We start from the raw sequence: 26,545 nt of genomic DNA on the forward strand, positions 1-26,545 counted from the left end.
TCTTAAATAGTTGATGTTATTTTTATATTTTCAAGCACTCATTGACTTTATTTTTACCCATTGACTTTAACACACTTCCATTTAACTATCATTCATTGAGCATCTACCTGTTGAAACACACACACACACACACACACTGATGTAGGTGCAAGGGTACAAAAGAGAGCAAAATAAATCCAATTAGGAGATGGCAAGAAGATTCATGATGCAGGGTAAGCCTCAAATGTGGACTAGACTCAATCAAATATACACTGTGGGGAGGGAGGGGGTTGAAACCCAGCAATTGCACATTGTAATCAAAGGGATGAAAGTGGAAAAGTTCAGGGTTTGTCTGATGATAGAAAAGTGAACCCTTGTGACTAGGACATGGTTTGTGCGTATGTGTGCAGGTCACAGCCAAAGCAAGCCTGGCGGAGTAGGTTGGGGTCAAACTGTGGAGTCAGATCGGTGTATGCACGCCAAGTTAAGGGTTTCCATTTTATGCATTATGAAATCAGGAACTATCAAAGGGGATTTTTCACTCTGAATCAGAAGAGAAACAGAAAAAAAATAAGTATATTAGTTGATAAGGTTTTAAGTAAGATGAAAGGAAGTTGCAAGAACATACACTTAATGAGTAAGATGATGATTAAATAGGTAGGTGTTTGGAAAAAAAAAACATTATCTGGATTAACTTTTAACTAGAAAACTAGACAAGAGAAACACTGAGCACTGAAGGCCAGCTGAGGTTTTGAGTAGAGCTATAACCCAAAGAATTATATTTTTATTTCACTAAGTCTCTGCCACTCAGTATAGTATAGGAGCAAATAAGTTGAATGTCTGAAATTAAGTGTGAAAAACTAATTGACATCATGGATTATGAGATCAGTTTAAATTTGCAAGGATGGGCAACCAAAAGTCAGCAAGCAAATTCAAGAGGGAGTAAAGTGGGCAAGAGTAAAACAGTTTTAATTTACTTTTATTTCACCTAACATGCATTTATGGGAAGTAATAAGTGTGAAGGAACGTATGTGAAGAAACACTAGTTTAATCTAATCCTCATAGTTATCCCATGGGATAGAGACTATTTAATGATCTCAATTTTACAGTTGAGAAAACTGAGTCCTGAGGAAGTTTTAAAAATGTACTCAGATCACTGAGACAGTTAATTCTCAACCTAGGGTTTGCATTCAATCATTATAAATCAAGAGTCAAGGTTCTTAATTATTGTACTATGCAATAATTAAATTAAAAGTAGGAGAGTGAGAAGTTAAGTGAACATAGGCTGGGATCAAAGTAAAATTGACGTTTAGTTTTAGAATAATAGCAGTTCTCAACAGTTACAAGGCTTGGAGTATTGTAACAGAAGTGAATGGCTGAAAGAAAATGGAGGCAAAGCCACAGGATTTGAGGATAAAAGAGAGGTTGATAACTTTCCCTAAAGTACTATGGAGCACTTGAAGTTAGAAGGGCAAATCAGCCCTGAGACCATGTCCTTGTTCATTCACAGGGGCTGTTGGTAATTGGTACCAACAAGGAGAGAGAAAAATGGAATTCCCCACAACCCCAACACACACAGGCGCACATGCACGTATGCATGCATGCAAAAGCACACATCCAAGGGTAACAAACACCTTCTACCTGATAGAGCCTTGGGACGGGAAGGTCCTCAGAGAGAAGAATTAGGATTGCATAAAGGAAATAAAGCTGAAGACATGGCTTATATGGTAAGTCCTCAATATGATTGCTAGATACTGGGAAACTGTGACTTCAAGCAAAACAACGTACAGAGGGTTCTCGAATAACACCCTTTCCTTCCACGACATTTTGTTATAACATTGATAAGCAAAAAGTGGTTTTGTTATATATGTTTTTCAACTTCAAGTCACAGCTTCCAAAAACCTATTGAGGATGTTAAGTGAGGACTTCCTGTAATCAGTAAAACATTTGGGAACTTTTGTTTGTTATTCTCTAATGGGATAAGCTTTATAATAAACATTGTGTAAATACCCGGCAGAAAAGACAGGCAATGGAAAGTGGTGGGAGGCACTGAATAGATTTTAAAAATATCTGGGGAAACAAAGTATTACTTATATAAACATTGACAACAGTGTAATTCGTTTATCTAATAACCCAGGTAAAATACCTAACAAATACTGCCACTATTCATCAACTCCAAGAAAAACAACTGTTGTTTCAGGTGAATTCCTTGTGTATATGTGTTTTCACTAGACAGAATGAATTGCATAAGCCAGTGCTTCTCAAAATGTGATCCCTAGAACAATGGCATCCGCAACACCTGGGAACTTGTTAGAAATGCACATTTTCAGATCCCACCCCAGGCCAGCTGAATCAGATATACCAGTCCTGCAGGTGATTCTGATGTGTGATAAAGTTTGAGAACCTCTAACCTAAATCAAATTTCTTTCTGCTTAGCTACCTGGAAGTAAGAGCCAAATTCAACATTGACCTGCAAAAGTTAATTTTAGGTGCTTGTTCACATCTGTTTCCGTGTTAATTATAATTGCTTTTTCTTATTTTCATTCTTCTGGTCTATACTGTATTTAGTAAATTGTAATCCTTTTGGAGTATTTATTAAACTAACAATCAATACAAATTTTTGAAGTCTTACTGAGAATTTGTTTTTAAAAATCTGTAACTGTAAAAGAATACATGTTAGTAACTTTTACATGTGAAATTTTAGAAGGGTAAACATATGTGGTAAATTGTTAAGAAAGTGGATGAGGAAGATTGATTGTTATTTAATTGACACAGGAAAGCGCCAGGCATTGGCATTAAAAAAGAAAAAGAAAGAAAACCAAACTTCGGATGATTCTGATGTATAGCCAGGGTAAGAATCACCAAATTAGAAGACAGGAGAAAAGAGACCTGCGGCATCATGTATTTTGAAGAGTTTGGTGAAAATGATAGTGATAATTCTGGGCCATAACAAGACTGCCTATAAGAAGAGTCTGAAGAAATGGTTTCAAACAAAAGGAAAAGGCAATGCATCTAGTGTGAGCTTGAAAAAAAGCTGGGAAACTCAAAGAAAAAAACAGAGAGAAGGGGGTTGAGAACACTAAAGAAAAGTAAATGGCAGGTCAGTTGGATGAGATTCATCATGTCTTTTTGAATAGTGTGGTGAGTCAACATTCTATCTGCAACTGTAGACAAAATCTATGTGGGTTCAAGGATGCACACTGAAAACTCAAAAGCATTCTTCTTAGGAATTCCACCTAAAAAGCAATATACATCCAGCTGACCTAGAAATAGTGAAACAGCAAGACTAAATACCATCTTGGGGAGGATGGATGGGGCCTTTATTCATTTTCAGATGTGGAAAAAATGTTTGTCTTTATATGTTTATAATCATCCCAAATGTGCTCCTGATAACACCTGAGCAAACTTTCTCTCTGGCTGTCACTTCAATAGAAATTCACTGAACATTAATATTTACTTTGGAATGAGATAGATTTCTGTAAGTTCTTAGGAATACAAAATAAATCTTGAAATGCAAATATTGAACATTTATGAATAATAAATATATATTTAAAGATGATATTCATATGGTTTACTCATAACCTAAGCATGTGTGACTCTTAAATAATCACATTACAGTAAATCCTTTATGGGAAGAAGAAATATTATCAAAAAGTTACTACTAAATTTAACTAAAAGTGCCCCCAATAATCATTCTGAGACATCATGATTATTTATATTTGCTTCAGAAGTGTTAAAGGTTAGATTTATTATCTTCACTATCATTCTAGTAGCAAGCACTTTTCATTAAATTTACCATATCCTATATAATCAAATTTATCAGGTTATTGAGTAAGCTGCCAGGACTATATTTAGAAAGAGCCTCAGAGATAGAATAGATGATCAAATGTTCAGGTTTAGAGTAAATGCTTGAAAAATATTTTCTTATATTGCAATGAGTATAGTTAGCCACCAGAGAGAGCTCAGTCACTATGTTTTATTAAAGACAGTAATTATTTACTTTCAACTGAATAGAAATTCTCTATCCGCCATGTCCTAAATTTAAGAAACAAAGCTATTGTTTAATGATTTATAATATCCAGAATCAAATACTATAAATGACACTTTCAGGTTTAGCATTTGAGAAATAATGTGTCTCTGCCAACAAGAGTGTTAGTGCTGAAGACTGCAAGGGAGATTTCCACTGGGGAAAAGGTGCAGGTTGCATATTTATAGGCAATTTTCTTACTCACTAATGGGAAGGTTTCTTCACACACTAGAAATAAATGCTTTATGAAAACAACACAAAAGCTATTTTCTAATAGCATCCTGTTAACTCCAGAGAACTGAGGAGCAGCTTTTAAAAGTCATATGGCAAACATAAGAAATAATCAGTAGTAAATGGAACTTGATAAATAAGAACCTGAAATTAAGAGATCTTAATATCTTTTGTCTGATTCTCAGCAGAAGGAAATTTTTACTATTAAGCAGGATCACTTTATTCAACAAAAATTATACAACTATACTAATGCAATTTTAAGTTAATCAATATCCAGTCCTTTCTCCTGCCCCCAATCATGATAAGTAAACAAAATGAAGAAACACATACACTCAAGCTTATCCTCAGGTCTTCCTCTTTCAAGCAGAGACAGGTAACAGACAATGTCCTTCAGGTGGATTACTTCTGGGGAACACGTATTTGCAGGAGAAGTAGTCCGGGGAGGGGTGATGGCACCTTTATTCATTCTCAGACCTGGAAAAAAAATTGTCTTTATATTTTGTTAATTATTTACAGTGATCTCAAACAGAAAACAAATTAAGAAAATAGAGAACACACAGGCTACAAAGAAATTTATATTTTTTAGGCATAGAATAACCAAATTCTCTGTAATATCAGTACAGCAACTAGACATAGCCTACGACTGTTGTAGATGAAGGAGAGTTCTTTGGGATCCACAGACATGGCACTGCCCTGTCAGCCACGGATGGTATTTGGGTCAGAATAATATTACCCTAGGTGAGTTGGTACACATTTGAATGCTTGAAGACCCACTTCCCTATTCCACTTTTCTGTGCTTTAGGTAGTGACAGCTATAAATCATTTGGGAAGATATTTAAAATGGACTTTTTCACAAAATACTAAAGAAAAAAATGTCAGTCTTTCACAATATAATTTCTCTATTCATAATAAGTAATCATCCATTCATAAAGTCATGTATTTGTTTCAAATATTTGCCAATACCATGAAGAAGACATCCTTTTTTACCATCAAGGGACTTGCCCCGGAGTAAGAATAAAGAGAACATAAGCAAAACTCTGGATAAACATGATGGATATTAGAGAGGTAAAAACATATGAGTGGTTTGGTTTTTAAATGGTTATGACTTTATTTCTGAAACCCATTATCTGTGTCTGTTCTATGACAAGGATATAGGTTGCTTATTACCTGTCTGGTGATAATCTAACCGAAATATGTTCACAATAACTTGTTAGTTCTGTCTTACCCAGAAGCCACTGAAGTCAGATTGTGTGTATCTGACAAGGCCTGAAGATAAACCGCAATTATCCCTTGAGGGATATATGGCATTTTTAGAGCTATTTGGGAGAAATAACTAATGGGTTGAGTGGCTACTAGATTCCTAATCAACCAGGAGCTACTGTAAGGAATAATTTGAACCAAATACAGTTCTAGAACCCTGTTCTTAGCACAGATCTACCTGATTGCGTATCTCTCACTCTACTTTAGTTTTTCAATTTGTAACTTTCCATGAATACCCATCACCTCGTCAAGCCATCTCAAGATTCCCAAGCATATAATTCAATGTGTTGTGAAATGTCCCAAGTTAGTTTTATCACTGGTGATGTTGTCACTAATAAAGGGAACTATTTACTGAGTGCCTAATATGTGGCTGAAATCATGGTAGTAGCTTTAACACATATTATCTCACATTATTCTTACGTGAACCCTGTGAGGTAGAGTGCATTTTCCCTACTTTACAGATTAGGGACCGCCTTACAGATTTTAACTTCCCAGAGTTTCATAACCAGCAAGACAAATCCATCTTCTTGTTTCTACACTGGTAGCTTACAAACTATTTTTGTTCAAGGCCAATCATAAAAGTGTAAGAAAAATAATTTACATCTTAACACAGCACACACACACGCACACACGCACACACACGCACACACACACACACATTAGTGGGATTCATAATTGCCCAAATATTTTCTTTTCTATATTAACCTACTCATATTCTATCCTATTCTGAAAATTCTTCTCAAACACCATCTAAATTGAATTTACTAGCTACCAATGGATCAAAAATCACAGTTTGAAAAAACACGGCTTTGGGTCTTTCCATCCTTTTTTATTTTTATTTTTTTATTTTTTTGAGATGGAGTCTCGCTCTGTAACCCAGGGGCTGGAGTGCAATGGTGCGATCTTGGCTCACTGCAACCTCTGCCTCCTGGGTTCAAGTGATTCTCCTGCCTCAGCCTCCTGAGTAGCTGGGATTACTGTTGTGGGCCACCACGCCCGTCTGATTTGTGTGTGTGTGTGTGTGTGTATTTTTAGTAGAGATGGTGTTTCACCATGTTGGTCAGGCTGATCTCGAATTCCTGACCTCGTGATCCATCCCCCTCGGCCTCCCAAAGTGCTGGGATTACAGGCGTGAGCCACCATGCCCGACCCCTTTCTTTTTAAAATGAAGTCTTATTTATTTCAAATGTGGCTTTATGTTTTACATTAATTCTCCTTCTGTTTATAAAGTTATCAACAGAGACATATATTGTAAACAGAATTTCCTTTTTAATAGAAGTATCAGTGTATGTCTAATACAAACGAATAGTTATTTACGAACCAAAGAAGGCAGGGAATTGAAGACAATCCTGAGCTTTAAAAAAAAAAAAATGACCGGAATAATTGAAACTAGCCAACTAAAGCTTAGCCAGCTGCAGGAATAAGCAGTTCCAACTTATGATAAAAAACATTTTGGCGCTGACCCTTGACATGACCATAACTTTCAGACTTGGAGAACACAGCACTTGAATTATGGTCGGATAAGCTATGACCTAACTCATCCTGCTGATGAGCTAATCCTCTTTTCCAACGTTTCCCCCTGTGGTACTGAAATGATTTAATCAGCTTGATTTAACTCTTTTATAGAAAAATTCAGAACAAAACAAAAAAGAAAGAAAAGAATATGCTCTGACATTTATTTGAAAGAAAGCCAAATATATTATAGATCTTCACTTATTTAGAACATGGCATGATCATTTGTACTTATACAACTAAGGTAGATGGTGTTTAATTATCGGCTTTCATCATACTGAATACAAACAATTGAGAATGTAAGGATCACATAATTTTGTCTTTTCTGTATGTAATGTATAAATCGAGTATGAATGTACACATATAATTTGTATTTAGCATCACGTTTTTGAAGGAATATGCTACTGTACTAAAATTACTTTTGTTTGGAAAAATGAGTAATATTTTCCATTTTCTTTTCATGAAATATTGTTAACTGAACATTTAAAGCTGTATCATGTATTTATTACATGAGATATGGTTAAATGAATATTTAAAGCTGTATCATGTATTTATTTCCATGAAATATTATTAACTGAATATTAAAGCTGTATCACATATTTAATTGTGTCACAGTTTTACATTTAAATAGCTTAAAGCTTATATAAAAGAAATATGGGCATATATTCAATCTATACATTGAAGAACTAATAAACTCTTCCTTAATTCCAATAGCAGCCAAATTTGAGAGGTAAAATATATATTTTTGGAATGATTTATAGAGTGCGCTGAAGAAGAAGATAAAATGTGAAAGCCATTTTATTATTATTACTTGATAAAAAGAAAATTGTAGAACAGGACTTAATTTTTTAAAACTATTCTTTTTTAAAAAGTTTGAGGCTCACAACAAAATTGAGACTGTCCAGAGATTGAACACTGCTTTATATCTTTCCTTCATTTTCTTCACTAAAGTCTTGCTTACTTCAAATATCTCTCTGTGTTTCACATTAATTCTGCTTCTGTTTATAAAGTTATTACCCACTACACATGCATATTCCTCCCCACTACCAACATTCTCCACCAAAGTAGTACGTTAGTTACAACTGGTTAAACTACATTGACACCTCATTACTATCCAATCTCTATAATACACATTAGGGTTCTCTTTTTGTTGTATATTCTATGAGTTTGGACAGGTGTATAATGATGTGTTCACCATTATAGTGTCTTTCAGAGAAGTTTCACTGCCCTAAAATATTTCTACTCTGTTTATTTATCTCTGCCCTCCCAACAGCCTCTGAACCTTTTATTTTCTCCCTGATTTTGCCTTTCCCATAGTGTCATAGAGCTGAAATCATACAGACTGGCTATTTAGACTGGCTTTTTCTGTTATTAATATGCATTTACATTTCCTCCATGTCTTCTTATGGCCTGATAGCTCATTTCTTTTTATCACTGAATAACATTGCATTGTCTGGATGTACTACAGTTTATACATTCATCAACTTGATTAAATTTTGAGGTGTTTAATTAATAAAAAAGCTTGGCCAGGCACTGGAACTCATGCCTGCAATCCCAGCACTTTGGGAAGTTGAGGTGGGCGGATCACAAGGTGAAGAGATCGAGAACATCCTGGCCAACATGGTGAAACCTCGTCTCTACTAAAAATACAAAAATTAGCTGGGCGCGGTGGTACATGCTTGTAGTCCCAGATACTTGGGAGGTTGAGGCAGGAGAATCGCTTGAACCCAGGAGGTGGAGGTTGCAGTGAGCCAAGATCATGCCACTGCACTCCAGCCTGGGCGGCAGAGTGAAACTGTCTCAAAAATAAATAAATAAATAAATAAATAAATAAATAAATAAATAAATAAATAAAAATAAAATAAAAATAAAAAAACTCACAGATTTATTCCTGCTCCCACCACCTCCCCAAGATCAGCCCACTTTTTTTAAATGTTTCTTTATATTATATTTTCATTTAGTTTTCTGAAAGCAGACCCTGGTCCTCAATCTATCTCCATAGGAGTTATTTTTACACCCTACTCTACCCTTTATTTATTTATTTATTTATTTATTTATTTATTTATTCATTCATTTATTTTTTTTCTTTTGCCCTTTCCCTAAATCTGGCTGAAGCTCACTACTTATCTTCCTCGATTGCAGTTCACTACCCTGAAGAAAAGTCCTTTTTCCTTTTAAGAAGTTTGCACTAATCTAATGGTTATTCAGAAGCTTAGGAGACAACATGTACGGCAACCAAAAAGTTGCAAGCCTGACTTCTTTTTTTTTTTATTATACTTTAAGTTTTAGGGTACATGTGCACATTGTGCAGGTTAGTTACATATGTATACATGTGCCATGCTGGTGCACTGCACCCACTAACTCGTCATCTAGCATTAGGTATATCTCCCAATGTTATCCCTCCCCCCTCCCCCTACCCCACAACAGTCCCCAGAGTGTGATATTCCCCTTCCTGTGTCCATGTGATCTCATTGTTCTACAGCTGAGATGGCAAAATGATAACATGAAATAGTAAGTGAGATCCCTTCTGGCAGCAATAGCCTCCGGTGAGGAAGCTCAAAATTCTATTTTTAATTAACAAGGGCCAATTTTACACACCCAGTCATCAGTGAAATTCTCTCTTTACAACTAAAATGAAACATAAAGCTGGGCAAAACAAAAGCGTTTGTTTGTTTGTTTTTTGGCCTCAAGTGATCAGAGCTAAACATTGCTTCAGAGTAAATATTGCAATTGACACTTAAAGTAGTATAATCTGCAGATTCTTCTACTTGCCCTAGGCTATACTACTTTAAATATTTCATCACAAAAGTGAAGCAAATGTGTGTGTATATATATGTGTGTGTGTATATACACATATACACACACACATATATGTGTATGTATATACTACAATAGTACAAAATAAAGTGAAAAATAACCATTGTAATTAGAGCGTATTAGTCTTTTAGGAATAATTATCTTGTACTTAGCATTTATTTCTGTTAAAATAAGTTCATTATATTTACACATACATACATACACACATACACATTGTTTTCTTCAAAGGTTTAGTCATAAAAAGTAGTTAGCATTAGTCATATCGAATGTTGCCTATTATCATATTTCTAAGCACATGATTTTCATTATACTCCAATCTAGACACTTCATTTCTTGAAACAATAACCTCAAAAGCTGTATTTAATAGATAATTTTAATTCCAGCTTCAGGTTCAATTATTAGCAGATAAGTTTTGGGTACCTGTTAAATTAGTGCCTCTGGTCCAGGTTGTTTTATTTTCAAACACTTGCATTTCATATAATGTAAACAGTGACATTTTCTCTATTTCTTAATGAAATAGTCAAAAACAATAACATGGATCACATTTCTAAATTTATAAGGCAATACAACACTGGCAATTTAGCTTTTTCTTTTAAAATATTGGTTCAATTTACAGAAACGTATCAGATTTATTTATCACATAGTATAATTATATTGCCAACATCCATACTATTGGTCATAATGAGTAGCATAGATAATCAGAATAAAAATAGTTGATATTAGTATTGTCATATATTTCATGATTTTTACACTTAATTTTTCAACTATGCTTGTTGTAGTATAATTATCTTTCATTCTTTATGTTTACCCAAACCGGCAGCAAAATTAGGTAGATGGCATTTTCAGTGAATAAGAAATGTAATAGAGATGGTGATTCCTTATAAAGAGAAGACACACTGTGAGATACAGTCCCTGATATGAAACTGGGATCAGACAAACCTCTCTGAGAACATACTCTGGTTTTCATCTGTTTGGACATTGGCAAAAACCCCAAACAAGCAATTACAGGGAGAAGGACTTAAAGTATAGGTCTTTGGGGATAATGTTTTAAGAGCAGAGTAACCTCTGTGAAGGAACGACATTAATAACAGCTCTGGTTGTGTGCAAACAATACTTTTGTACAGTGGTCTTATTTGACCCTACAATTCTGTTTTAAAGATGAGAAAGTGGAAAGTCAGTAAGTAAACTGTTCGTGATCATATACCAGTCAGTCAACAGAGCAAAAAGGTGAAGACAAATCATCTCATTCCAAACTTTGGGCTCTTTTTAAAAGCAATAAAAATGAGATCTGTCTACACCAGTGTTATCCAATAAAATTTTCTGAAGGCTGAGTTCAGTGGTTCACACCTGTAATCCTAGTGTTTTGGGAGGCCAAGGCAAAAAAGATCATTTGAGTCCAGGAGTTCGAGCCCAACCTGGGCAAAATAGGGAAACTTCATCTCTATAAAAAAAATTTTAAATTACCCATTGGGGTGGCATGCATTTGTAGTCCCAGCTACCTGGGGGGCTGAGCAAGAGGATCATTTGAGCCCAGCAATTCAAAGTTACAGTAAGCTACGATCACACCACTGCAGTCTGGGCAACAAACAGAGCAAGATTCTGTCTCTTGAAAACAAAAAACAAAAAACAAAAAAACTTTCTGCACTCTTCAGTACAATAAAATTAACTACATATGTCTATTTGACCAAAATTATTAATGAATTTAAATTTAAATAGCAATGGATAGCTAGTGGCTACCGTATCAGGTTGTGTAGGCTATATACTGTATGCACATGGATAATTGAAAGTTATTTAAATTATTCTCAGTAATTTGAATATATATAAGTATGGGACAAAAATAATTAAACCATCACATATTAAAAGAGCCCATGATGCCAAATTTTCTGTATTTATCACATGAAAATAAATTCCAATAATCTCCTCAAATTTCACTGTACAGATATCGTTCAGAATGTATAATATCTTTAAAACAAAAAGGATATGTTGATTTTTTTTTTTTGAGATACGGTCTCACTCTCTGATGCCCAGGCTGGAGTGCAGTGGCATGTTCACTACAACCCCCACCTCCAGGGTTTAAGAGATTCTCCCACCTCAGCCTCCAAGAAGCTGGAATTACAGGTGTGAGCCACCACATCCAGCTAATTTTTGTATTTTTTGGTAGAGACGGAGTTTCACCATGTTGGCCAGGCTGGTCTCAAACTCCTGACCTCAAGTGATCTATGCACCTCGGCCTCCCAAAGTGCTGCGATTACAGGCGTGAGCAACCATGCACAACCAATATGTTGAAACTGAACTTTATGCTATGTATGCACACCAAAACATTGAAACATAATTTATTTAATGAATAATGGTAATGAGTGGCATTTATTAAGCATTTATAATGTACACAATACTATTTCAAATGATGTACTTGCATCATGTTTTTCTTCAGTCTCACAATAGTTAATAAAATACATACACATATTATCCCCATTTTACATCTAAGAAAACAGAGGTGAGAACAAGTTGCACAGGTACGACTCAAAATGCAGTCTGAATTGGAGTTTTATTATTTATTTATTTTTATTTATTTATTTATTTATTTATTTATTTATTTTTGAGATGGAGTCTCACTCTCTCGCCCAGACTGGAGTGCAGTGGCGCAATCTGGGCTCACGGCAACCTCTGCCTCCCAGGTTCAAGCGATTCTCCTGCCTCAGCCTCCCAGGTAGCTGGGATTATAGGTACCTGCCACCACACCCAGCTAATTTTTGTATTTTTAGTAGAGACAGGGTTTTTTTATGTTGGCCAGGCTGGTTTCTAACTCCTGACCTCAGGTGTCCATGGCCTCCCAAAGTGCTGGGATTACAGACGTGAGCCACCGTGCCCGGCCAGAATTGGAGTTTTATATTCTAAGCATGATTCTGTGAGGCTGGACAGAGAAAAATAAATCTGAGGAAACTGTCTTCTGCCTCTCAGTAAAGGACCTTTGTTTTAAGAGTCTGGTTTTCAAGACTCTTAAGGGTGGATACATTGATTAAATCATAAACATTTGAAAGAAAATTAGAAACCATAGCCAGAGCTAAGAACTCTAAATTTTCATCTTCCATTTGGCCCATGTCTTGGGCCATCCACCATAATATGTTTGTGAACATGTATTTATATGTGTGCCTGCATGTGTAAACATGCACATATATTTGCCAAATCTTTATGTATGATTTTTCTTATTGCTCATCTGTGTTTTTGATAGATATACAACTAGCCCTTTATAATCATAAACACAATAAATATTCAGGACCCTTAAGATTAGTCATGTAAAACCAGATCCCAGGTACTGAGGATAAAGCATGGAACAAAGCAGGAAAATCCCATTTGCACAGAGCTTTCATTCCAGGGGATCAAAGCAAGTGTCCAACACCATTGCATATTTTCTAGCTATGACTAGGTGTTTTTATGAGTGAAATAATGTTATGATGGGTTTGGGCCTCTGCAGGGTATTAAATCTCTTATTTCCTTTTGCTAGAATATTACAAACTGTAAATAAATATTTTTGAACACAAAAGTACAAAAATGTTAAGACAACACTATTATTTAGTATGCAATCATTAAGATGAAAATGAAAATACAGAAACTCCTGTGTGTTGGGTGAATAAATCTAATAATAAAGTAAAGGTGGAAAATTTGAGGACCAAATTTTACTTGGAATATTCAGATGGAAGAAAAAAGAAACCTGATTATTCAAGTCTAACATATTAAAAACCATTTAATGATTAAAGGAGAGACTTGAAGAGAAATCATCCCTTACTGGCAGTAATTGTGTTAAAAACAGGACCACAAAATTATTGCAAGGAAGAGGTTGGCAGGATAAAATATTTTTTGAAGTAAAATAATCTGTGGATCATTACTTCTAATGATAATAATTAGAAGTATGAATTCAATACTACAGAGGTACATCAAATGTAAAGGTTGATATAAATAAATATGAATTGGCCAGTAGACAGAATTTATTTCATCTGAATTCCTGGAGCATTTCTGTGTCAGTAAGTTTATTACCTCAACAGTAATAAGTATATCGACATTAAGAAATACACCAATGTATTTTAAATATCTACTGTGTGTCAGGAATTCCCCTATCTCATAGTCACACAAGCTATGTAGTCTGTTGAGTTTGTGTTTTGGGGACCCTGTCTTTCCTTGTTTGCATTGTGGAAACTGAAATAACTTATCAGTTATGAAAGACCTGTTAAGGTACAGCACAGTAATAAAAAATACACATACACACATATATATTTAATATCCTCAAGACAGTCCTAATAAGAGAAATATCTTCTCAGCACAATTAATGAAGTATACCTTTCAGCAAGAACATTCAGTAAGTCTATTTGGTGAAACAACATTTCTCCCAAGGTTCAAGTATTTCATTCTCATTGTACAATTTTCTGTTCTTAATTGATTAACTTCCTGACAGACATTTTCCTTTTCTATCTAAAATAAGTACTTGGGGTGTGACTCAAATGCACAGAAAACAGAAAATGACATAATCCTCCTATTGATATTATAGCTTATTGATATGTGTAGCATCACAGTGCAAATTAACCATTGCCTCATCAAACAAGCAATCGGAGAGTTGGGGACCAATGATAAGGCACCTAATTTTTTTCAGAGATAGCTGTTACTACTCTCAATCTGAAATAACTTCTGGACCCTTTTATACCGTCAGCCTCATTCTCCTTCATGATAGCTTCCACCTCACTAGCAGTGTAATTATTTTCTGGCTTAAAATATCATAATGGCTTTCCAATTTCTTCTGGATAAAATTCACAACTTAGCATGACAGGCAAAACTCTTCCCCACCTGGCCTTGGCTACCTCTCTCGCCTCTTCTGCAGAAGCACAACTGGAGTCCAGGCCACATCCAGACCTCTCAGTGCTCCTAACATGTCTATCTTCCTCCAGTCTCCTAAGGTCCTTGGGGCTTTGACCTTGCCAGGCCCTCTTTCCTCATTCCACTCCAGGCCATGCCCAATACTTACAAGGTCATGAGCATCATCTGCTCTGGGATGAACAGAAATGACCTTTTTGAACTCCTATCTTAGTTTAAGTGAATCATGAGGGTCCCACATTCCCAGTCATCTTCAGCCTCAAGCTGCACTTTCCAGCCTCCTTTTTTTTTTTTTTTCTCTGAGATGGAGTCTCACTCTGTCGTGCAGGCTGGAGTGCAGTGGCGCCATCTCAGCTCACTGCAACTCTGCCTCCCAGGCTCAAGCAATTCTCCTGCCTCAGCCTCCCGAGTAACTAGGATTACAGGTGTGCACCACCACGCCCAGCTGATTTTTGTATTTTTAGTAGAGACGGGTTTCACTATGTTGGCCAGGCTGGTCTCAAACTCCTGACCTTGTGATCCCCCCACCTCAGCCTCCCAAAGTGCTGGGATTACAAGCATGAACCACTGTGCCAAGGCTCCAGCCTCCTTTTGTATACATTTTTGCCAATACTACTTACTACCATCTGATATGGTACACGTATTTACTTTTCTGTATGTCTGCCTCTCCCCACTAGAACGGAAATGGGTTTCATTTTCTTTCTTTTTTTTTTTTTTTTGATGGAGTCTCACTCTGTTGCCCAGGCTGGAGTGCAGTGGCGCCATCTCGGCTCACTGCAAGCTCCGCCTCCTGGGTTCACGCCATTCTCCTGCCTCAGCCTCCCGAGTAGCTGGGACTACAGGGGCCCGCCACCACATCTGGCTAATTTTTTATATTTTTAGTAGAGACCAGGTTTCACCATGTTAGCCAGGATGGTCTCGATCTCCTGACCTCGTGATTCGCCCACCTTGGCCTCCCAAAGTGCTGGGATTACAGGCATGAGCCATCATTTTGCTCACTGATGTATCCCTAACAACTTGAACAGTAAATATCAATTTATAAGTGATAAATTTTGAATCAATGAATACTGAATGTCTTACAGTTCATACATTGCCCTTTGATGGGACATTAAAACATTTTTGAATAGAAATGTATATGTTGATTTCTCTCCTTGGAACTCCTTTCACATCCTTTTCCACCCTTACTTACTCCCCTCTCCAACTTTACCTGGATAACTCCAATTTACACTGGATGACTCCTGCAACGGTTCACCTCCCCTTTTCCTCTACTTTTATTTGGGCTCCTGTAGGCACCTCACTCTTTTCTCCACATAGTCAGTTCAAAAGTGGTTTACAATATTTATTTTATTATAATATAATTGAACACATAATTGTTCATCTTTTTGCTTGACTTTAAAGGATCCTCAGCTTTCCTGTGGAAGTTCTAGCATATAGTGAGTTTAAATAAATAGATAGGATGCATGAATTAATGAATGAATAAAATAAATTACTAAATGGCACACCTATCAATTGAGTGCCTATTATTATTTAAAGGGGGCTAGGAAAATCTTCTCTTTCTTTCTTATAAAACAATTAGGAAGAAACAACAACAAAAATTGTTACGCTGACCTGCATAAAGTACCAGACATTTTCTATTACAGATGCAACATTTTGGACATTGTGTAGTCCAACAGAAACAAACAGTATGAGTGTTTAAATGAGTTAATATACTATATTACATCCGATTTTAATTACTATATTATTAAACAAACTAACAGTTACTAATAATTGCTGTTGATTGCTATCTTATATGTAAAGAAAGGTAATTTCTCTGAAGGCAGTTAATTCAGTTAATGAATACTAAATGGTTGGAGTTGGCATGGGTGGGGATGGAGAAGGGACAGGGATGCTACAAGGGACAAATGGAGTCTTGTAAAAGTACCAGAGTGCCAGGGTTTCTTCCCAGTTGCACACTCCAGGTGTGCCATCTTATTAATCATTCAATTCCTAGTATGGAACACACCGCGTGCTATTTAATTAAGAGTGACACTTTAGCTGAGGCTTTAAGGAAGCATTGGGTTTTCATGCGATAAGGGCAAAGAAACATTATGTAAGAAAACTCAGTCCTGAGTGAGAAAAGCAGGTTTAAGTCACAGCAAATAGTTGGATATGGGGTGCATAGGGCAGGGAGATGGAGCGAATAGGGCTGTAGGCAGATGCTATAGCCTACGTGACATGGTGCTTCATGGCCATGGAACTCTGATTTTATCAGCTTCTTCACTGTGACTCTGGATCCTGGAGTCTCATAAAGGTAACTTCAGGTGGGAATGAATGTCTCAAAAGGTGGGGATGACTGCAACTCCATGTACTCATGTATCTCCTGCACCCATGCCCTTCACTAAAGCAACTCTGCTTTAGCTAGCTTTACATATTGAGGATTTAAGTTTGCTTGAAAAATAAGTTTAGTTAAAAAATGCTCTGACAGTTGACAGTGAAGGCCTGAAATTTAGAAACCCAGGAGTAATATAATCAGGCTTCTGTTCGAAAGAATGTTTTGGAGATGGGAAGTCAGGGCCTGCTCTGAGAGCCTGCTAATTGATAGCTTATAATGCAATGATGAATTAAACTATGACACTGGCAGAATGTTTGGGAAGAAGCAGTTATAATGAGTACTAGAGAGTATTTTGTGATTAACTAAATATGGGAAGTGATGCAGTGGAAGGTAGGAGGATTCCACTATTTTAGGACTGGGAAGTGGATAGATTCTTGGATGCTATTCACCAAAATAGAAGGTAGGAATAGTAGCAGGTTTGCGTAGAATCTAATTAATGAACTTTCAAACACAGTTAGTTTGGTATCTAACTGTTTGAAAGATTTGGACATCCAGACAAAGTGTTCCATGTAAAATACAGTAAGTAAATATTATTTGTGAGCTGTGTAGGTTGTGTGGGGAGTAATTGAGGTACGTTATGTCTGACAGTGCCAATTTGTTATATGATGCAAAAAAAGTCATGTGTTGAAATGAGAAGACATTTAAATCAACTTTAAAAAGTTTAAAAAATCAACATAATTGATCTAGGATACAGTGCCAATAATAAATAATTTTTATATTGTTTTAAAAAAACTGAAGAAGTGTTAAGGTCATATAAACATTGGGTAGTAGGAATTTATAGTGACAGATATCTGCATATTTATTAAATTTCTCTTAGGTTACGTTGGGTGTTCAAGTTGTAGGGACTGATATGGGAGATGACAATTTTGATTGACGGTTGAGGTTGTGAGCCTCAACCATCTTTCTGCAACCATGTTGTAGAAAAAGAAAGATTCCAACTGATTTTAAAAGTGTATAAAGAAGGAAATTAACAAATGGTGGGCCCCAAGGATGGAAGCAATATCAGAAATTGGTCATTGAACTGGCAGAGATGAGAGATTAGAGACCTGACATTTGCAATGATGCAGAAGTGGTATGAAAAAGCTGGAGAGATAATGCATTAGCGATATCTTCAAAAATCAAAAGTCAAATACGGAAACAGTAGTAGTGACATCATTTTTAAATAGGTGATAAGAGGCACTTATATTACAACAAATTATATTACAAAAATAAGTCATCTTCTTCATGAAATGCCAAATGGATCATTACATATTACAGTCAAACAAAACCCAGCTATACATATGCATATGTATAAATACATACAACCTTTATGCCTATTTATAATTATTTTTAAATTTTTATTCTATAAAAACTAAATGTTTTGCTTTTACTATGTATCCTGTAATTGATTATCATTCAGTAGTGAGCATATTTTTTTTTTCCTTTTCAGTTTTGTTTTTTCTTGAGAAGCCCTTATTTTTTAGTTGCTATATAGAGTAAAAGCCTACCTACTCTATTCCTGCTGGAACTGTGGTAATGAAATATGGTGAACTATAACAGCATAAACCAAACCAGATTGTAGCCCCTCTCTGTTCAAAAGTCTGTTATTTTTCAGCCACAAAAACACCTCGTTATACATTAGATAACAGATTATTGCAAAGCAAGATTCTATGAATGGAAAGGCATTTCTTTTGTCAGTTTCTGAGTCAAGGCTACTTCAGCCTTGAAAATTGTATTGTTGTCTATTGTTCCTTCTTCCTCAGGAAAAAAAAATAACTATCAAAGGTGGGTCTGAAAAAAAATAGGGTTAGATATAGTCCTGGACAAGACACTATGTACTTAGTAGTAAAATGTGGAGGCCAAGCTTTGAAAAGGAATCAGAGTTTAATTAATCATTGCTGCATGAGGATTACATAGCCCATATTCCTTTCATGTAGTCTGTGTAGAATGCGTAATTTTCCCAAATTCAAGTACAATCTGTTTTTCCTTTTTTTTTTTCCATTTTGAAACCTGATTTGATTTTTACCCCTAATAAATCTGGCATCTTCTATTCAGTAGATAATATAGGCTATTAGAAGAAAAGGAAGTTTTAGGTTTGAATTTCTTACAAAATCACCTAAATTATCAGAATTGTTCTCTTTCTTCCATATGTGATACAGTTATTTAGACAGACAACATTATCCAGAAATATTTTCTCTTCTCTCTCAAAACTCAAGGACAATATTGTATCATGTAGAATTAAATACAGGACAACTTTCTTATTTAATTCAATTTAAGGTATGTGTGTGATACATTTATAGCATGCAGCAGAGAACAAGGAAGTTTTAATTTCTAGAATCATTTTAAAATGTTCAACCCAAAACACTATTAAACTGTAATACTACATATTAAGAATAGATCCACTGAAACTCATTCCGAGAAAAACAGCAAGTGTGGTGAGGCCTCTCAATTCATGATTGAAAGAGAATTATTTAAGAATCTAAAAATATTTTCTAAGAAGAGAAAAATGATGATAAACGTATTAGTCACCATACATCTTAAAGGGCTATCATGTGGAATATGTACACTTGTTTTAAAAAAGCTTCTATCAACATGTGATTACTTTACGAAAAATAAGTTACATCATTAATAGATGGGAAGGCCAGACGCCATGGCTCATGCCTGTAATCTCAGCACTTTGGGAGGCTGAGGTGGGCAGATTGCTTGAGGCCAGGCGTTCGAGACCAGCCTGGTCAACATGGTAAAACCCTATCTCTACTAAAAATACAAAAATTGGCTGGGCATTTTGGCATGCTCCTGTAGTTCCCAACTACTTGGGAGGTTGGGGCAGGAGGATCTCTTGAATCCAGAAGGCAGAGGTTGCAGTGAGCCAAGATCATGCCACTGCACTCAAGCCTGAGACCCTGTCTCAGAAAGGAAGAAAGAACAAAAGAACGAAAGAACGAAAGAGAGAAAGAGAAAGAAAGAAAGAAGAAAGAAAGAAAGAAAGAAAGAAAGAAAGAAAGAAAGAAGGGAGGGAGGGAGGGAGGGAGGGAGGGAAGGAAGGAGGGAAGGAAGGAAGGAGGGAGGGAAGAAAGGAATGAAAGAAGGAAGGAAGAAAGAAAGGGAAGCAGTACAACATAAGGCTTAATATTATGGACTCTTCATCATATTGTCTAAGTTTCATTTATGGCTCAATCATCCATTTCTTAATTACATGTTCTTGCATTTTTATTTATCAGAATGTCCATTATTGAACTTATCTCTTTACCAACACGTGTGTGTGTGTGTGTGTGTGGTGTGTGAAACGGAGTCTCGCTCTGTTGCCAGCCTGGAGTGCAGTGATGCGATCTCGGCTCACTGCAACCTCTGCTTACTGGGTTCAAGTGATTCTCCTGTCTCAGCCTCCCAAGTAGCTAGGACTACAGGCGCCTGCCACCATGCCCGGCTAATTTTTTTTTGTATTTTTAGTAGAGATGGGGTTTCACCATGTTGGCCAGGCTGGTCTCAAACTCCTGACCTTGTGATCTGCCCACCTCAGCCTCCGAAAGTGCTGGGATTACAGGCATGATCCACCGTGTCCGGCCTCTATACCAACAATTCTATATTCTACTTTGTGATACTAGAGCTGGGACTCTCTAGACTTGTGGCTCTCCTGGGATCCCTGAGCTCCTTGCAGGAGATTTTTAAGGTCAAAATAATTTTCATAATGGTATTAAGATATTATTTGCTTTTCTTACTCTTATTCTCTTTTGAATGTACAGTGAAGTTTTCAAGAGGCTATATGACATATGATCCAGCAACAGAAACATAGCACCAGATATAATTTACCCAGCTGTCTTCCATGAAGCCAGGCATTAAAGAGATTTGCAATTATGCAAAACAATGCTACCCTTCTCACTATTTTTTGTTTGTTTTTGAAATTAGTTATTTTTCATAAGAATGGGTTAGTTTTTGTTAACAGGTAGTGGTTTGATTCTTGTTATTTTTGGAATGTCTCATCTTTAATACGGTAAATATCAATAGATATCATCCACATAAACATAAGTTCCTTCAGGTCTTCAATTTTTAAGAGTTCAAAGAGTCCTGTGACCAAAGAATGAGAAACACTGCTGCAGACATTTCTTCATTGCCAGTGGATTCCTGTTCTATCCATAGAGGGCACTAGAGAGAGACGAGAAGGCACAGGGGTTGGGGCGGTGGGGTGGGGAGTTGCGGGAGAAGGGGCTGGACCTAGCAAGAGAACCTGCTGCTCCTGTTGAATCTCTGCAGCGTTTCAGCCCGGTAGCAGGTTGTCTCTACCTGCAGACTCTAAAGCAGTGTAGGCTCTAGTCTCTAGCTCATGTCCACACCAACAGAAGCACAATGAGCTCCCTGCTAAGCAATCTGGGACAGGCCACGGTGATGCACCCTCCTCAGAGGTCTGAGTTCCTGGGCTATAGACTAGTCTTGAATTCCCCAGTTATCAGAGGCAGCCAGGAAGTATCACTTCCACAAAAGTCCAAGGGCTAGGTTTGCTAGGCAACCCCTCACCTCAGAATTTCATCCGAGCTCCAAGGAATCCTTTCCTCAGGGCTTCTAGGTGGTGATTACTGCCATCTAAGGGCAGCACATGTTTCCTTGAGTCTATCTACATCACCTGTCTTCTCCTTTTGCTTTTTCAATCCTTTGAAACAGCTTAACCAATTACACTGTTTTACATTGGGTAATACAGTGAAATTTCTGTTTTCTTGACTGTAGGGAGATTGATACAACAGGTATTAACGTAAGTATGCATCTCTAAAAAGCTACCCATAATGACAGAACCACCATCTCTATGGTGACACAAATTTATGGTATCTAAAAGAAAAATCAAATCTCTGTTCTGAGCTTACAAATCTAAACATGTGAAAGTATATTGGCAATTAGCAATATAGATATTAAATATTATACTTTTTTAGATATAGTTGCTTTGTGACCACGTTTTCAAATACTCAGCAATCTATACGTATCTAGTTATCTAACAAGAGCAGTTTTCCAAATTTGATGGAAATGTCTTCAAATTATTACCTATACATAGAATTCTAAACCAAGTGATAGATAAGGATACATTATATTTTCTCTAATTAGCTATAATTTTACTGGAAACATTTTAAATGATTCACACAATCTTATTGTGAAAGTCTAAACCCTGTAACAAAACAATTTTTATGCAAATCATCATTCATCTTTTATGATAACTAGATATTTATTTAGCCTTTGAAATTTGTACTATATAAATGTTTAAAGTAAGTAAACTTACCGCCTGATAGGAGAGCAGGCTTACTTTTTACCATTGGACTAGAATGAGGAAACTTGTTGCTAAATGACATGAAAAGGTGTGCAGTGAAATCATCAGGAAGCTCGGCTTCCAGGAATGTCTTCATGAATAGTTTGAAACCTTCAAAATCTATTGTCTGGAAAAAAAAATGTAAACATGTATTTTAAGATCCAACCAAATGTTAAAATTCTGTGCTGTGTTCAAAATCATTAGAAGTAGAAATGACCTCAAACCATTTTTATATCCAAGTTTAACAAATGGAAAATGCCTATTTGAGAAATAGGGTGGGCCGTCCTGGGCTAACATTGGCAATGGGATATGTTTGTCTTACCTGTGATGGCATAGCAGGAAGAGGAAGAAGTTTCTAGTTAGATATTTCTATTTCCACAGTATCTGTAATGCCTTGAAAAATGTACTGTTTGAAACTTAGTTTCCTCCTCTCTAAATTGGGAATAATAATCCCACCCCACATAGTTGTTGCAGTGATTAAATCAGGCGATCACTGTGAACAAGCCAATACAGAGTCATATATACACAGCAGGCACTCAGAGAGAAAGGAATTTTCCATATTTTTTGCTTGTCACTAATGGTGATTATTGCTTTTGACAATGTAAAAAGAGGTTAACCTTAATGTTTCAACTAAATGCCAAGCTCTATTGATAAACCTAAAACTTCATATGCAGACTTCCCAAAGAAACATATTTTAAGATCTTACTCTCTGATACTCATTGCAGAACTATATAAATGATTAGACATTTATTTGGAGAGAATTGTGGTGGTGGTAAGGATCTCCATGCCCATTAGGGGAAATGGTGATGGAAGACAACTTCCAACCTCAAGCTTAATGAGAGCGTTTCACAGGAGCCATAGTGAAGAGCGTGGGTTCTCCTTGCAGATGAAGGCAGTGGACCAGGATCTGACTGCGCCTAGGAAATTGAGGACAAGCACATTGGTGCTTTGGGGACAAAGGCAAGAAAATGGTACCATTTTAAGTTGGCCAAAACTCCTCGTTTTGGACTGCAGGAACAATGGTGCATGAGTATTTTCTGGGAAACAGATGTAGACCACATGGAGCAGAAGGCCAGTGGAGTGGTCTTGGGTTCTATCCAGTAGGGCATTTGAAAGGACTAGAAGACCTACAGAGAAGAGGCTGGAATAAAGCCACATATGTCCAGATCAAGATAGTGCAAGGGATGGGCTTTGCTTTATAGGGAGCCCTTGAAGGCCAATTTTTTTTTTTTTTTTTTTTCACCCAGTTTAATGTGCTGAGATGCAAGAGGAAATTTGGCTGGCTGATGCTCTTAGTTTTGTTCACATTGCTGGCAGGTAAGAATAAAATTAACTTTGGAATAGAAAGTTTGTTTTTCCTATGTAATAATACTGGGGGAAAGACATGGAGATTGACCAAATTTATTATTGTATTATTTGGGACAAACCTAATATTAAATGTGACATTCAGCTATCATTAGACATAGTAAATTTTTATAGATTTGATCATGTGCCAATTAAGTTTACATATGATGTTTGCTTTTTACCTAATAGAATCTCAGGCAATAAAACCAAACACTTTATTTATCAATAGTCCCAAGATTCTGCCTATACCTTAATCTAACTTTTTTATTTAGTTTCACTTTGCTTATTGATTCTCACAAGGACACTTCAGATATTTATTTTGGTGGCAGTAAAAAGACTTCATTTTCTTCTATATTTCATAAATTACCACCACCACCATAGAATATTGTCAATTCTAGCCCTGGAGGTGGAGGTTGCAGTCAGCCGAGATTGTGCCACTACACTCCGGCCTGGCGATAGAGTGAGACTCCGTCTCAAAAAAAAAAAAAAAAAAAAAGAATATTGTCAATTCTAGTAGTAGAGTGAACTATATAACTAAAAACTCTGAATAATATTAAAAATGTGAAGAATAGCCTCAGGTAGGAGAAGTACTTCCAAAAAAGCAATTTGCTACAATGAATTCAGCCAACACTTAAAAACATGGCGATTAGGCCAACAGTCAGACACGGGATCCAAACAGTTTCCTTGAAAAGGAACACCTACTCTTACTAAGAGAGCTCCTTAGAGATGACCTATTAAAGAGAAGTATTCCACATTCATTTGGGTGAGTGACCAAAATTGATAGCTAATCTTCAACATGTATGAAGGCCCATGAGGAACCAGGAGTTGATTTTACTGCAAAGTTGCAGGAAGTCTGTGGGATGAAAATATTCACAAGCATTGTGGTTAGAAGCAAAGTTACTTATGGTAGCACTTCCTTCTGTTCCTAGGCCTTCCATAGTCAGTATTTTGTTTAGCAACATAACAGATGACAAGGAGCATGGTCTTTGAAGTCAGACTACCTGGATCAACTCTTGAATCCAACACAAGCTGTGTGACTGTGGACAATTTAAGCTCTCTGTGCCTCAATTTCTTCATCTATAAAATTAGAATAATAGCACCTACTTCTTGATTTGTTAGGAGGAACATATTATTTACTATTTTTAAAGCATCTGAATGACATCTGGCACATAGTAAACATCGTATGTAATTAAATAAATTTTTGTGTAAAGAATATCCATTTTAAAAATTCATAATTTGAAACAATATTTGAAGAGGAAACCTCAAAGCCACATTACTTCACATGTTTTCATATGCATTTAACAAACCATGCATGGTTCATTGTTGTCCTTGTTGCTGCTGTAAAAGCTGGTAATAAAATGTGAACTTCCAGAAGTAGTAAAGGACTAGAAATTGGTGAAAGCTTTTCTCTGGATCTGCTTTTGGACCATAATTATACCTTAAAACAGCTCTTTCAAGCCAAGACTTTAACTTGGTAACATAACAAACAAACAAAACAAACAAAAACAAACAGTTCAGAATAAAGCAATTGTGTTTCAAATTCTAATACTTCCACTCACCACCTAACTGATAAGGGGCAAGGAATTTATCTGCTCTTTTGAAGGAAAAATATGCGAAGTCCCAAGTGTATGCTCTTTACAGAGCCTTTCAGAACCCATGTTGATGGTCATTAAAATCGCTGCCTGTAATTTAACGATGAAAGCCAGAAAAATAACCAACCAAAAGGAAAAATGAACTTTAATATCTAACGATAGAGGCAGGACACAGACAAATGTCTAGGCAGGTAAGGGAAGGTCGCCGGAGAACCTCCAACCTGCCCAGGTCACTGTGCACAGTAGGCCTGTCTAAACACGCCCATGGTGAAAAATTCTGTCCCATAACACATACTCAGTAAGGGAAATAAATCAGTGTGGGGTGGCTCAGACTAAGGGCTCACATGTGCACTGGAAAAAATGGGGTGGAGCTACCAGAAATTCATGCTCTATGCAGGGGAGAATCTTGGCCTCTTCAGCTCATGTGTGGTGGCCTGGTATTCAATTTGTGAGGTGGAAACCCGAATGCAGGACCCTCTCTTTGTTGAGAGCTTTCCTTTCTCTTAATAAATTCCACCTTCTTTACCCTTCAATGTGTCCGCATGCTTAATTTTTCCTGATCATGAGACAAGCACCCAGATTTAGCTGAATTAAGAAGCAAAAATTCCTGCATCATTTGATGGCCTATATGGGGATATGAGGAAGAGTGAGTAAAATGCGAACTCAAGAATCTCTTTCACTTTCGTTTCTGGGCCTTCCAGTCCTCAGACTTTTTCTGAAGGCAGAGGAAACTGCACCCCTTGCGTCACTCTTGGATTTGGGAATGTCGGCCTCAGTCCAACCCAGTCTTTGCTATGGCATTTTTCTTCTTTTTTTTTCCAGGACTGTAATGGCACCTATCTTTTCTTTTACAATATCAGGAGTGTTCCACCCCAACCCCAACTGCTGCCACATAGGATAGATGCGGTCAGAAGGCTGACATGCTGGCAAAGAGATAAAATATTTTTTAACAGTCAGACTTTTGGCCTCCCTCTCCCTGTGCAAACCAGTAAAAGGAATGGTAAGGATATATTCTCTGTAAAGTTTTGATTAATCAAAAAGTATTTATGAGGTTGGTCTCAAGCTGTAGCCAATCTGTTGTGCTTTGCATGTCTTTCTATATGGTTCTGTCAGGAAGAGGAGTACCTTAGGATGGGATAAGGACCTAGGACCCCATAGCCCACTGTTCAAGTCAGCCTGGCAAACTGCCTAGTATGTTGTTTTTGTCTCTGCTATTTTACGGTGGCAGCCTGGGATCAATCCTGGCTTAGGGAATGAGTAGTTTCTGGCAAATACCTGTGTGACTT

General features: G+C 36.6%; 1 protein-coding gene across 13 annotated transcripts in view; it reads right to left on the reverse strand.

Annotated features, from left to right (window-relative positions):
- The window catches only part of DGKB (diacylglycerol kinase beta), a 760,061-nt gene that overhangs the window by 560,728 nt on the left and 172,788 nt on the right, over positions 1-26,545 (reverse strand). For all 13 annotated transcript variants that reach the window (XM_031013463.2, XM_031013457.2, XM_031013455.2 and 10 more), the window contains 2 exons: positions 22,297-22,450; positions 4,568-4,711 (listed from right to left, as the gene is read on the reverse strand). In XM_031013463.2, the coding sequence (XP_030869323.1) occupies positions 4,568-4,711; positions 22,297-22,450 (298 nt within the window). The remainder of the gene's footprint in view (positions 1-4,567; positions 4,712-22,296; positions 22,451-26,545) is intronic.

This window comes from Gorilla gorilla, chromosome 6 (assembly GCF_029281585.2).
Source record: "Gorilla gorilla gorilla isolate KB3781 chromosome 6, NHGRI_mGorGor1-v2.1_pri, whole genome shotgun sequence".
In the NCBI taxonomy this organism is placed as follows: Eukaryota; Metazoa; Chordata; class Mammalia; order Primates; family Hominidae; genus Gorilla; species Gorilla gorilla.